Source organism: Lutjanus erythropterus, chromosome 18 (genome assembly GCF_056507025.1).
Source record: "Lutjanus erythropterus isolate fLutEry1 chromosome 18, fLutEry1.hap2, whole genome shotgun sequence".
Lineage (NCBI taxonomy): Eukaryota > Metazoa > Chordata > Actinopteri > Lutjaniformes > Lutjanidae > Lutjanus > Lutjanus erythropterus.
Genome location: NC_139334.1, coordinates 5,003,734 through 5,017,968, shown reverse-complemented (window position 1 = coordinate 5,017,968; position 14,235 = coordinate 5,003,734). Strand labels below are relative to the sequence as shown.

The 14,235-nt window shown below is 41.2% G+C and overlaps 1 protein-coding gene across 1 annotated transcript in view; it reads right to left on the bottom strand.

Annotated features, from left to right (window-relative positions):
* Positions 1-14,235, bottom strand: part of bltp1 (bridge-like lipid transfer protein family member 1) — an 86,535-nt gene that overhangs the window by 59,962 nt on the left and 12,338 nt on the right. The window contains exons 13-28 of the mRNA XM_084743260.1: positions 13,040-13,131; positions 12,749-12,866; positions 12,482-12,637; positions 11,257-11,354; positions 10,819-11,003; positions 8,908-9,014; positions 8,559-8,779; positions 8,170-8,388; positions 7,513-7,650; positions 6,794-6,970; positions 6,137-6,265; positions 5,398-5,517; positions 4,146-4,483; positions 2,549-2,799; positions 1,914-2,154; positions 1,019-1,510 (exon numbers count right to left, since the gene is read on the bottom strand). Of these exons, the coding sequence (XP_084599386.1) occupies positions 1,019-1,510; positions 1,914-2,154; positions 2,549-2,799; positions 4,146-4,483; positions 5,398-5,517; positions 6,137-6,265; positions 6,794-6,970; positions 7,513-7,650; positions 8,170-8,388; positions 8,559-8,779; positions 8,908-9,014; positions 10,819-11,003; positions 11,257-11,354; positions 12,482-12,637; positions 12,749-12,866; positions 13,040-13,131 (3,082 nt within the window). The remainder of the gene's footprint in view (positions 1-1,018; positions 1,511-1,913; positions 2,155-2,548; positions 2,800-4,145; positions 4,484-5,397; positions 5,518-6,136; positions 6,266-6,793; positions 6,971-7,512; positions 7,651-8,169; positions 8,389-8,558; positions 8,780-8,907; positions 9,015-10,818; positions 11,004-11,256; positions 11,355-12,481; positions 12,638-12,748; positions 12,867-13,039; positions 13,132-14,235) is intronic.

The following is a 14,235-nucleotide window of genomic DNA, read 5'->3' as shown; positions in this document are numbered from 1 at the left end:
GAGAACATTCTGCGTAATAGAAAAATGACGAGGTGGTTGCAGAACAAGACTCAAAATCCAATTTACAAAAACACAGCGGCAGTAAGTGGCTGCCCATGGATCAAACATCTCATTTGCTACAACCTGTCGAAATCACATCCGTCCTCGCATGACCGAATCAAAGTAATAAATGAAAGCTGCAGCCTGTTTAGCTTTGGGGCAACTTGCTTTAACACAATGAAATGTAAAACTTGTTGGGAATCAAACATAAAAAATGTCACAAGACTGATAATGTACTTCTGCATATTTTTGTGCCATAAGGACATTTTACAATCACTGCAAAGATGTCAGTGTGTGTCATCAGAAGTTATTTGATGCAGTTGTTTACTTGTTTTTCATTCCAATCTGCGGTGGTTGCCATGTACAATAAATAAAGTTGGAATTTATGACAGAACGACTGTTGGACCGCATTAGATTTTAAAGGTGGCCACTGAGCATCTACTCTTTTTCTCTATTAATATGGAGTTTAAATATAGAGCATGTGTTTTTTTAAAAATCATGAAATTGTGATTCCTTCATCACATCATTAGAACACCATTGAAATATCAGAATAAAGTCCCTAAAAGGGAGCTGACAAATTGGAGACACTTGATGTAGAATCAAATTCTTGCCTTCATCCCAATCTTGAAATGTAAATCACAAATCAAAACTCCTTCAGAATGGCCCCTTTAAAATTATTTAAAAGGGTAACACTTCAAGCAATCTGGCAAGGTCAGAACATGCTAGACGAGTCATTAATTCATCTGCTCTTACAGATGAGAAATGAGAGACTCTTTGATGTTACTGAGCGCTGTGAGCTGTCTAGACTCAACCATCACCTTAATCCCGTTCTTAACCTTGTACTTGATCTAACCATCCACCCAGTCGCCTTTCAAATTTTCTAACACTTTAACTTTGAGAACTTTTGGGAGTTCCACTGAAGCTGAGGTCTGCGTACAGAATATTACATTTTCTAAAGCGTGTCGTCATCTAAGCTGACCTGTAGTTCTCCATGTGATATGGGGGCTGCTGCGGCTGCTGCATCTGCTGTCTCCTCTTCTTCTTGCGGCCCGGGTATGTTCCTGGACCCTCGTCAGCGCTGCTGATTGGTTCAAAGTCCTCTGCAGCAGAGAAGTAGGCCTCGCTGTCAGCTACGGACACGCTGGAGTCTGCGGAGCGGTACTGATGGAACGTGTTGGAGTCCGCTGATGGCGTGAAGGGAAATGAGCCATAGCTCCTGCGCTGCCGCGGTGAATCCAGAACATTCTCGTCGCTGCGGGAAACTTCGCTGCTGAACTGGACGCCTCCAGCAAGAACGGGTGGGGGCTTGTCAGTGAAGACAGCGGCCGACAGGCTCTTAGTGCTGCCCAGTCGACCCGAGTGAACAGAGGACTGGCGTTTGAGGGGGGAGCAGAGGGGTGAGCGCACTGAGGAGCGGTCCTGGGAGCTGTTGGGTGAGACTGGCGAGACCTCTGGGACCTCCCCAAGGGTGCTGCACAGAAAGAGTGGAAAATAAGTAATTACATCCAGGCTGAAAATCCAGCTGGTGCTGCCTTCTAGAGATTCCTGCATGACCTCTTATATTTATGTGTCTACGGCAATCAGTAGGGCTGGCTACTGAAGATTAAGATTTCACCAGTGAAAAAGGCATTTCATTGGCAAAATAATATTTAAGATTTCTATAAAAATATTTTTACATGTTACGTGCGAACATGTTATGGATAAGTTTGCTTGGAATTCTTACTAGTCAAACAGCAATTGCTGATATCTAAAATTGTTATTCCTGCTACTGATTAAATGTTGCCATAATGTGTCCATATATTCTTATGTTAAACAGTAAACATAGTATTCAGGCTAAACAGTCCAAACTGCCTGTCACTGTGGGTGTTACTCACTCAGCAGGGCTTTTGCTGCTCATAGGAATCATGCGTTCCTCTGTGCTTGGCGAGGGACTATCCCTCTCTCCAGCCAGCAGGGGCAATGCAGCACTAGAGGAACTATTTTCTTCAGAGGAGGAGGCGGAGCTGTGGGAGCGTTGGGGCACCTGGAGACTGAGGTGTTGCTGAGCACGCCTCTCAGGCAATTCAGGGGGCAGGCATGGCGAGTGTGTGTCTGTCTTAAGTCCCACAACTCTCCCTAAGAAAACATACACTTGATTTAATAACTGTTGATAATCCATATGTTAGATTCAGTATTTTTCACTCCATGCATACATTCTGGATTTTATAGGGCGCTGATCACACTTTGTTGAAAGATCATTGATGAGGCAGATATATGATAATTATAAAAGGCTCGATATATTACCATATAATACAATAAATTCTCATGTAATTAAGTCCTAGATAAAGAAAGACCTACATTTTTACTCCCAGTGGTTGCTCTTTGGTAACAGTGGCTGCTGTTTCAGTAATAAATAAAACATTGTGAATTTTGACTATTCTTAATCTTCCCTGGGATCCACAAAATAAAAAGCCTCAAGCAACTCTGGGGGAGAACAGGAAATTTAGATTAAATCTTTGCAAATCCATACCATCAACTTTGGGTGTTTCCTTGGTAATAATCCACTCCCCAGGCTGTAGAAGAGACTGGCCGTAAGACATGTCTGACTCAGTACTGGAAGAAGAGAATGCAGACGAGGAGGAGGGCGTCAGCTCTTCGAGCTTGAAGAAGTCCAGGCCCATGTTGGTGCCTCCAAAGAACCTGCAGCCTCCAAGGCAGCCACAGCGGTTCCTGCTGCGCTTGTTGCGGATGCCGGCCTCATCTGGCCAAAGGAACCAGAGTCTGAGAAGCAGAGGGTGAAAGGAGATGTAATCAAAGAGACTGATCAAGAAAACCAGTGAGAAATGTGTTGTCTTCACCTAAAGACTATTTTTACAGAGGTAGACTGACAGAGACCTGAAAATTATGATGTCACAATGAAGTTGACTTTTCACTTTTTGTAAGTAAAATGCAATCCCTTCATCATTTTATCATATTAGACATTTGTTTGAAATTTTGTCAACATGTGAATTCTTAATTTATGGCCAAAAAATGTTTTGTGGGGTCAAAATATAGGTCAAAGGAAACATCACAGTGACCTTGACCTTTGACCACCAAATGCTGATAAGTTCATCCTCGAGTCCAAGTGGATGTTTGTGCTGTATGTAATGAAATTCCCTTCAGGTGTTTCTGAGACATCATATTCACCAAAGTGGGACAGGCGTGAGGTCAAGGGGACCTTTGACCACCAAAATCTAATCAATTCTTCCAAGTCCAAGTTCATTCTTGAGTCCAAGTAGACATTTATACCTAATTTGAATACATTTCCTCAAGGTATTCTTGAATCTCTGTCTTTTGACTGAGTGACACTGATGTTGTATCAAACTTTTAGAATCCTACTCAGCATAAAAACAGACTATAGTTGCTGTATGCCTGTAAGATTTAGTCAGGCTTTGCAGATATACCAGGCACTTGTAGACCAAATGCTGCAGTGGTCTCCCTTCATAACATCTGCTAATCATCTCTTGTGCTGTTTAATTACCATAATTGCAATGGTATATACTCCTGGCACCATGAATGTCTATGCATTTCCTGCAATAGCCTTCAACAAGAAAGCTCATTTGTCGAGTTACAAGCTAGACATGAACATCTGTGGTGATAATGGCTCCCTGCAAACCTTTAAAGAGATTTTGAGTCATTAAGTTGAAAGTATTATCACAGACGGTGGCGAATTTACCAGCTGGTTAAGACATAACAAGGGTGACTGTATACGTCAGAAAAAGTATCATCTTTACATTATGATGTGAACATCTCATAACTGTATCAGTGACTCATCATACAGAGGTGTGATACAACGAATGAGTCATTCCTACTTTGAAAAGAAGATTCAGCTGTGACACTTTTGTAAACAGTGTTTTCAACATTACCAGGGTCTCTTGATCAAACTAAAGGCTGCTGCAAGCTCTAAGCACACAGATGAAATAAAGGTGAACAATAGTGGCCAATGATATAAATAAGAAATGTCACAATGCTGAAAAGGTGCTCTAGGGAAGCCGAGGGACAAATACAGGAATATTTTCCTCCCACACTCTCACAGTGTGAGAAATGCTTGGAAAAGTAAATAACAAATGACAGTCAGTGTTTTCTACCTTTTGGTCTGGGCATCGTGGAGCTCCAAAAACTGCCTCTGGACTTCACATTTGGCTGGGTGGTCAGCAGCCAGGGCGATGTCTGCTGTGATGAGGTTCAGGTTGACCGAACCTGCCTCCAGCCAGACAGAGCGTCGCAGCAAAGGGGGCTGACTGAGACCCAGCGGCTGCCCCGGACCTTGACCCTGCCCGGCTGGCTGCAACCTGGTTGCCTCGCTGTGCTGCTGCTGCTGCTGTTCGATGTACTGCCGGATGTTTACGTCCTGCACCACAGCACTGATGCCCTCTCCCACTGCCTGATTGTGCAGGTTGCAGTTGGCTATGCGAATAACAGACGTCTGGGGAGGGAGACAGGGACAGGGAAAATGGGAGATTGTCACATATACAAACATGTATACAGAAATATATCAGATTATAAGTGGGTTTGTATGAGATATTTACCAATAGTTAGCTATAGTTGGATATAGTTGGATCAGAGACGAGTACAAGCTGGAAGCCATGTACAGACATGTATGTACAGTCTCTAAATGCTGGTAGGTGGGGAGGCCTTTGATTGTCTGTTATGGCAAACATGAGCAATGCACTGGTGTGCACAGTGACAGTAGGAAAATGTATTTTAGCCACCTAAACTAATATTCTTCTTTTTAGATGGTCCTTTTTTCCAGTGTAGGCTATATTTAGAATTTTTTCAGTGCTTTACCTTGACATCAGAAAGCCTTTCCCAACTGGAAACTGCAGTAATACAAGCCAGATATCACCCTCTCTAAACCAACCAAACTCCATTGGTGAAATTAGTTAATTATAGCTCACAGAACACAGGAGTGGCTGATCTACTGCTGTCTCGTCAATTTGTTTGCCTTAAGATAAAATTACTATTTTATTTCCAAAGGAGTCTGGTTTCTTCAGAGAGCGCGATATTTAATGGCAGCTTCCCCGTTGGAAAAGTCTGTCTGATGGCAAATTAAAGCAATGCAATATTCTAAATATAGGATACATTTAAACTGATACTGATTTCTCTAGATGAGCCTTTTTAAGTGGCTGCTGACACTGTCCACAGCAGTAGATCGCTTAGCTTCCACACTGGTATTCCTCTCTCCTTCTCCTAACTGTGGGCATGTCGATCAACATCTACAGTAGGTAATACAATGACCAATCAATAAGTACCCCATTCAAATAATCCAAAGTAGCCCTTTAAAATCATTATAAGTAAACATATTTACTTAAAAAACAAGAAATGGTTGTTGTTAATTACCTTGATGTTGGCAGCACAGCCATGCTCCACAATGAAGAGGTCGACTCCGTCCATGGCCAGTCGGGTCATGGTGTACTTCAGCTCCTCTGATGTGCGACAGTGACCTGGCAGGCAGCTCATCTGAAACACGACCATCATTTAGTAGCAGAAACCTTTCAGTGGTTGCAAAGAAACCATCTCCAATTTAGTGTGGCTCTGCTTTACATACCGCTACATAGCCTGTAGCCACAGCTGCTCAGTCGTCAGAAACTAATGAGGGCTCTTAGGCACAGTTTTTAAAAATATCCTTGTTAGTATTCGCATACAAACAAGACGTTTTGTGAAACAGACTTGTTTTCTGTCAAAGTTACTTCATACATCGTTGTGTTGGGTGTGTACGCTATAGATGACTGCTGTGAGCAGATCAATGGTTTTGTGTTGGAAGTTGTTTCAGTTTCTCCAGCTGTGGAAAAGTTTATTCTTATGAGTCATGCATCATTAGGGAAAAGTTCAGAGAGGTCTCTTTATATTATGTGATGCCATTTAAATATGTCACACTGGACAGTTCTGACCAACATTCAAATCTCACAAAAAAGCCTGCAGCCATAATGAGCTAATTAAGCAGCTTCAAGCGTGAGATTCAGACACAGCTGCTCACTACTTCAAACCAAAGCCAGACAGCTTCAGCAGATAAAGTGAAAATGTGAGAAATGAGGTTCAGACCTTGTGCAGTGTCTCATGGTATACTGCCTGTCCGTACCTTGGCATCGCAGATGCGGCGGTCAGCACCATGCTGGCAGATGACAGAGGGCTTGGGTTGTTCTAGCTGGAACTCTCGGGACACCCCATGGAAAAGAAAAGTCTCACCCCACTCTATCATACTGGCCACCTAATAATCACAAACACACACAGACATATGAGCCCTTTAAAACATCAATACATATATTTACTGCAATTTATTACAAATTCTCAGAATAAAAAAACTGAATAAAATAAATTAAGTCATTGCGACCACATCCAATTCAAGCCCAGTATCAGGAAAGTGTACAAAAACTTGACAATATTTCATATTTCAATTAAAAATAATGTCTAATAATTTTAGATGCTTACTAATATGTGCATAACTTCCTAAATTACATAATTACAGGGCTATTGTGAAGTTGAGTTTTCAGTGGCTTTAAAACATACTGCAATCAAATGTAATACCACTCAAAGCTTTTGCATGGCTATTTTTGGATCGTATTATACTGAGCAGGGGGTTCACACAAGCAAGCTTTAGACAACACAATTTGAGTACACACATACACACACACTCCCACTAAGCTGACCTACAGATCCATGACATAATAGTAATCCAAGTCTGCAAATATGTATACCAAACCCCTCTTTTAGTTTAGCCAATCAAACACACACAGACCTGTGGAACAGTGACCCTGCCAGTGAGGCCCCCAGCCTGCATGTCAATGAGCCAGGCATACTCCAGCGTGTCACTGCCCAGAGGGAGGCCCTGAGCGGAGAACATGGCGTGGGCCCTCATCTGCAGGCCGGACAGGCTCAGGTGGCCGTCCCTCAACACCGCATCCGTCGTGGGACGCTGCCAGCAAAAGAACAGATCCAGACACATAAATATATCTAGTCTTAAATCATTGGATAACCCTACAGAAACTGAACAACATGTAGGAAATTTCATCTTCAGCTTAAGTGAAATTGATTACATAATATCCCTGCACGTGTCATAAAAAAGAGCTTGTTATCTCAGTGGAGGAGAGTGATAAAGGCTACACATTCTTCGTCAGGGATTAGAGAAAGATATTTACTCTGAGCAGCAAATAGGATCCAACTCATGGCTAAGGCTTAGAAATTCTGTATGCTTATACAGTGTGAAGGTGCTTATGCAAACGTGGCTGGTGAAAAGCATGTTTTATATTATGCAACACTGACCTGCAAGCTCTATTCAGGGTGTTTTCTAAAGACTGAGTCATCCCCTTAGTTACCAGATTAAAGAGTAGCCATTTGTGCATTTTTTTTAAGCAAGTTCCCTCAGATAAAATCTAAAACAAGGTAACGACCGCACTGTATGGAGCCAAATTGAGCAGCACATCACATCTGGGACACGTGTATAGTTGTGTTTCTGACCTGGTAGTTGTCACTGACAAAGATGTGAATGGGAGACAAGAGCAGCTGAAGCATCGTCTCCTTATAACCCTTCTTCATCTCAAAACACAGCCGCTCCAAGAAGCCGGATGGACCTTCGGGACCCTCGCTGCTGCAGTGCTGGAGGCAGTGAGAAAAGTAAGAAAACAAGTGGAGTCATGCATCAAGATGTGTTCATAAACATAAACACATATCAGCTCAAGAAGCATGGCTGGAAGGTTTGAATAAAAAAAAATCCTTGCAAGCCAGGAAAAAAACGAGGGTAAATACCGTGGACTAAACTGTATATCTAAACTCCTAAATCTTTACAGTGTACATTCTGCCTACAGACTGCAAATGTATTATTCTTTCTTTTTCTTTTCACTTTTTTAGTTACATACAGTCTTGACATCTATTTAAATACAACACAACAAATACATACAACACATGTTTCCTTTGTTTCCATGTCTCTACTGCACATCTTGCATGCATACATTAGAGAACATTTTCATCATTTTTATTTCACACTGTACTGATGGAATAGTGTAAGAATTATCTTTGATTGGACCGTATTTGAAGCACTTCCACACTGATCTCTCTCTACCAATCTTTTTTTCTTATACCAAATCATTAAACCAAACTGGCAGCCATCCGTTTTACCATTGGCAGTCGGCCGTGGACTTTGTACAGGTTGATGTACACAGTGATGTCCCAGGGGCGCAAGTCCAGGGGATGGATGTCTGACGTTTCCTTCTGTTCACTGTCTTCCATTCCCAGAGGAGACCAGCCAAGGCCCGAGGAGGTGGAGGTGGACAACACAGGGCTGGACACTGCCTCCTCAAAGTCTGTGTACATGTCATCTTCACCAAAATAGTTTTCCTGTGACACAGAATGAAAAGAAAGTTAAATAAATAAATCGTAGATTTCTAACTGATTCATTACACCAATGATATAACTCCAGTCTACACCTCTGCTGAGTTCACTGAGTGCAAATCAGTGTCATCAAAATGCAGAACTTCATTACAAAATGGACTTGAGCATTTCTGTACCTTTATGGATATCAGTGCTCGAAGCAAAGGCCCATAGAGGATGATTTGAGAGTCTGGGGACATTTCCATCTCCACATGAAGTCTGTCAGGGGGGAGTTCTGAGGGGTCAGTAGGCATGCGGCTATGGGTAGCTGAAGCAGATGTGGAGGTGTAGCGTGGTGGAGCGTTGGTGTGTTCTGGGGGACGCAGAGCTGACAGCATGGATTCCTCCATCTCGGACACTTCAGATACAAACCACAGGTAAGTTGGACAATATCATGTACAACAGCTTCGTAAGACAAAGTCCATAACTGACAGCATTACAATCTCAACAAAGAACAACAAAGAATTGATGAAGCCGTGAGCTTACATGACTGTTTCAGTTGCTCATCAGCCTTCTGGGGATAAATGGGGTGCCAGGTGTAGTCAATGATGAGCAAGAAGTTGGGCACACTCCAGCAATCCACCCAGCCAGCTCTGATGTAAGGAAGAAAAACATGGAGGCTCAGTACACACTCATAAAGCAGGGTTTATCATCATTTTTAGTGGATTTTCCAGTTCATCATTCGCTTTATGAACCGAGGATCGAGGACAAACTGCAGAGGCGAGAGACGGCAAATGGGTCGCGCCTGATTTCTCTGCAGCACAGAGTGCACCGGTCCAGACAGAATTCGATCGTAACCTCCTGGGGGGTGAGTGGTTCTCTTGCAGTACTACAGCAGTGAAGTCTGGCTCAGGGCTATACATAATAAATGATCTGGTTGTTGAGTTATCATGTCCAGAGTGCACAATGCTACATGTGCTACTTAACTAGCAACGGTTCTCCAGCAGCTCCTTAAACTTTTACTGACCTTCAGGGTGGCATTAGCAATATGGAAATAGACCCAGCTTTGCAACATTCTGCATTAACAGATGCAGACAAAGACAGACGTCAAACAGTTCTACCCATAATAAAGGAGCTAAATGGAAAAAGACTGGTATGACATCACTGTGTAAACTCCAGGAAAATGAGTTGATACCTCCTGTCTGTATCTCAAATGAGAGACGCCTAAATATTAAAAAGGTAATCAAAAGTAAAATCATTTTTCTCACAACTGAGGATAATAATTGGAACTCTGCCTGAACAGAACTCAATTCAAAATGCCAAAACACCCATAATGAAGAGTGCCCAGTTGCATAAATCACCTCAAGTTTCAAACTTAAGTGTGTCCCTTAAGCAAAATATTTCCTTAAGGTAAGGGGTTCACTGTGTTGCACAAAGCCTCTTAGGTTGCCCCAACTCCTGATTCGGCCTGAATGTGAAGTTACAACGATTTCCTCATACTTTTCTATGCAAACATATTTCCTTACATAGGCTTGTACCCACTGTCTGCAATCTGCTTACTGATACACCCACTTTTTCTGTCAGTTAAGAATGATTTCGATCCACTAACATACTCATGGTGGTAAGTACAAACTTGGCACACGTTTCATGAATAAGACGGTGACTTTGCGTGGGAACTTGTTTTGTGTGCACAGTAGGAACATTTCTACACGTTTGTGAATGAGGCCCAATGTGAGAAATCTGCTGTAAAATGAACCACAGATCAAACAATTAAGAAATATAAAAATATTACTGTGACAGTAAAAGAAGAGATGGGCAACATCAACAAGAGACAACAGAAACTAGCGAGTTTCAGTAAAATTAACATGAAATCTATACTCTCTAACAAGTTTCACATTTTCATCGTGTCCAGTGGGGTTTCTTTTCCGTAAAAATGAGTCTTGGAATCTCTTCCTCCTCTTCAGTGACTATCAAATCACCCACTGTCTTATATTCCACAAAGTATTTTACTTTTGAGGGACTGTTATAGGTCCCTTAAAATTTTCTGAAGAAAATGATCACTAAGGACGTTCTAGCAATGCATAAGGTAATACTTATGTAGGTATGGTCAAATACTTCCTTCAGACACATCCTAAGGAAATCCTTATGGTGATTTTATGTAACTATTCTTTTCCTAAGACATCATTAGACAAAATTTTAAGTGGTTTTATGCAATGGGGTGTAGGCTACTACACTAAAAACCAACAGAAACAACAACCATTGAATCAAGAAAGCATAAAAAGTAAAGGTGAGTGACATATTTCCTCGATATTACCACCTACTACCTTGGCAACATTTCTTTTCTACCTAAGCATTGATATGAGTCAGTGGTGTTACGACGATGAATCATCCTGCCTTTGCTAACATGCTCACTTTTTGCCCACAACCAGAGAGAAGTAATTCCCAGTTTTAACTCACTCTGCGTGGGTGATGTTTCTCCAGCGGGACTTGGCGGGTTTGGGAGGGGGAGCACCTTGGTTCTCCCCCGGCATGAACATGTCTGGAGGCAGCTTGACATTCTGGTAGTCTTTGGCCAGGGTGAGGAGGGGGTAGCGGCTCGGGTGGCACTCCGGCAGGGACAGTCGCATGTCAGTATCCTCCGCCTGAAGAGGAAAAGCATATATACGTGCAGGCACCCACACATATTCATAGTTGGTGCCAAAGTATTCATATCTATAGGCACTGAAAATACATCTGAATCTAAAAAAAAAACAGCCTATATGAAAATACACAGTGTGCAGTCATGCACCTGCATGAACATCCAGACAGAAAAAAATCTTATGATTGCAATCAAAGGAAAGAATGAACATTTATTTTCAGACCAAATCTCATGCTCTTAAAGCATGAACGACTCACCTTCAAGCTGAAGCGGGTATGGCAGGTGGTTGGAACAAACTCATTGAATGGCAAAGTGAAATCTATATTGAGCGTTTCCCCACATGCTGCCAGGTACACTATAGAGGATCAATAAAGCAATTGATTAGTCTAGCCTGCACTGGGAGTAAGTGGAGTATATACTGTACAATATATCATGACTTAATAGAGTCAAAGTACCATGTCATGGGCATCAGCTTCCAGTGTTAAAGAGGCATTAAAAGTTATTGATTGGCTCACGGTTAGATTTGGATTTTTTGCATCAGTATTACTGCAAATACAAATTTACATTGGTGGTTCTATTTAATACACTGTTAAACTACTGTTTCACTCAATTATGTTATTATAAATGATTTTATACCTGTACATTCAATGAAACATTTTATTCTGTAGCTTCACCTTTTACAGCAGATATTATTTCTTTTAGATGGGACAAAACTGTGTCCTGCAGAATATGTACTTATTTAAAATCATCAATTTCTATGTTAATTCTCCACTTCTTACGTTTTTGTTAGATCAGTTTGATCCAACAAAAACGTAAGAAGTGGAGAATTCCTTGGTGTTCTCTTGTGGAGAATATAGAGACTACAAAGTTGATGTATTCTCTCTTTATCATCTCTCAGCTCTTTTTTCCTCTTACTTTCTTTAGTGTCACAGAACAATCTGTGCATACAGTATGTGCCTTAAATGAGCAAGTAAAATATGTTCTAGATATTAAAAGCCTTTAATGCAGGAAAGGAGACATCTGACTGAACAAACATGGAATTTCTCGGACTTAACACCTCTTTCTCACATACAGTACATTTAATTTGTTTAGTGTATGAAGTATATAACTGGTATCAGAAATATCAAAGATTGAAAAGATATTAAAGATAACATCCGGAGTCTGTTTAATGTGGCTAAAACTTTTAGTCATCCTAACTACACATCTTGAGTTGGAATATTCATCTACAATTAATCTTTTTCTTCAATTAAAAGTAGAAGAAAAATAATTAAGCCTGGCCCCATAAATTTAATGAAATTGCCTATGAAACTAAGTAGTATTTCCTCAAATAAAAACAAGAAGTCAAATAAAATCTGGGTCTGGAAATAACGCTCTAGGGCACGGCTGACACAAACAAATAAAAGGCTTGTTAATTTAGGATGTATAGTATTGAACAGATACTGCTTTCATGGTTGTTTACACCTAGAAGAGCATCTTTTTTACCATTCTCCTGCTGCTTGGTGGAACAATCAATCCAGTTGTGCTGGTTTGCTGCCCAGATCATCTCAAACTGGTGGAAAAGGATCTTGAACTTCCAGGAATAGGGCACAAAGGAGTAGATATCTGGGGCACTGTCACTCGCCCAGTCTTGGATCAAATCTAAAAAAAAAAAGAGATGCAGTGAAAAAATGGGAAGTTTTCCTGTCAGATCTGAGCTATTGTGTACAAGATGCACTGTCCACTGTTCTGTCTGTTGGCTGGAGGACTCACCAGTGAAGAAGTTTTTCTGGGCGTAGATGAAGTGGTAAGTTGCCTTGTAGACCTCAATCTCACACTGCCATGACTGAGGCATGTTCCATACACGGGGGTAGCTGGCTATGACATGAAACTGAAACAGCAGAACACGATTTCACTACCCCGAGAACTCATTATGTATACACACATCTGACTTTGCATTTCATCCACTTTCCTTTGTATCTCAAGTCAATGGAAAAGTGATTTTTCAAATTTCTGTCCACACAGTTGACTGAAATGCGTCTTGTATAATTGCCTGCTACTTACAGCTAGCATTTCAGCCTCCAGAAGAGTCCTGTACTGCATGCTGCTGGTGGTGTCCACATGAAGCAGCTGGCCTTTGATGGTAGGAGAGTAGCCTGAGGGCAGAGAAGAGAGACAGGAAAGCAGGGCCATCAATTCTCAGAACGCAAAGCTGGGGCTAAGTTCTCGCAAATAATCTCATTTACCAGCAAAACTTGAAAAGCTACTTACGTTAAATACATTTCTGGGGACAGAGGAGAGCACTGACTGATGACTGAAAAGATATTATGAGCTCAGTGCGATAAATTATTACAGATATGTCATAAACTATCAGTGTTGAGAATGTCAATGTTCCCTGAGGTCAGCTGTTTTATTCTGGGTATGGCTTTAAATCTAATTTCTGATGGTTTTACTTGGTCTTTAGTCTGTGTTACTGTATAATGGCTGTATAATGCAGGGAAACTTCAATATTGAATTTAAGCTCACTTAAGCCACAAGGTATGGAGAGTCCCATGTAGTAAAGTTTTGTCACAGCCTGCAAAGCTTCCACCTACTTCACTAAGTGTGTGAATGGTTTTACAAGTTGTTCAGAACAATGGAGAACCTTACAGAGAGGCACTTTCTCTGGTCTACAACTCATGGGGGTAGTATTTCAATATAGTCTTGTCCCTTTGATGATGTCATAATAATAATAATGATAATAATAATACATAGTCCAAGTAAATCCCTGTGAAAAAGGTGAGAAAATTCCTAAACAGCAATGAGTAAACAGACCTTGGTAACATGGGCTGTCATTTTGTTTTGCTGAGATAATTTCACTGAGGTACAACATTGACATATCATCATCTTTTAAGTTGATACAACAAACTTGTTACTGTAACTTCTTGACACATCTAGCACTTACAGAGCAACATTTTCATTCATTTGGAGTGAATCCATTATTATCTTTTTCTAAGCTCTGTTTTGGTCTCTACCAATGCCTGAAGGGAGTATTTGTCTATTTTTTAGCTCCTAAATGCTCCACTAACTTCACCAGCTAGTCTCTAACTGAGTCTGTCTTCTGTTGAGTTTTTTCCTCTGAAGACAGAGACAGCGAAGAGAGCTGAATGAGCTGAAAGCCGTTGTAAAGCTCCATACACCTGAGGCGAGCTGCAGATCCAGGTGATAACTGTCTGAAGATTCATCACTATGAATCAACGTGACAACTCCTTTCACACTGT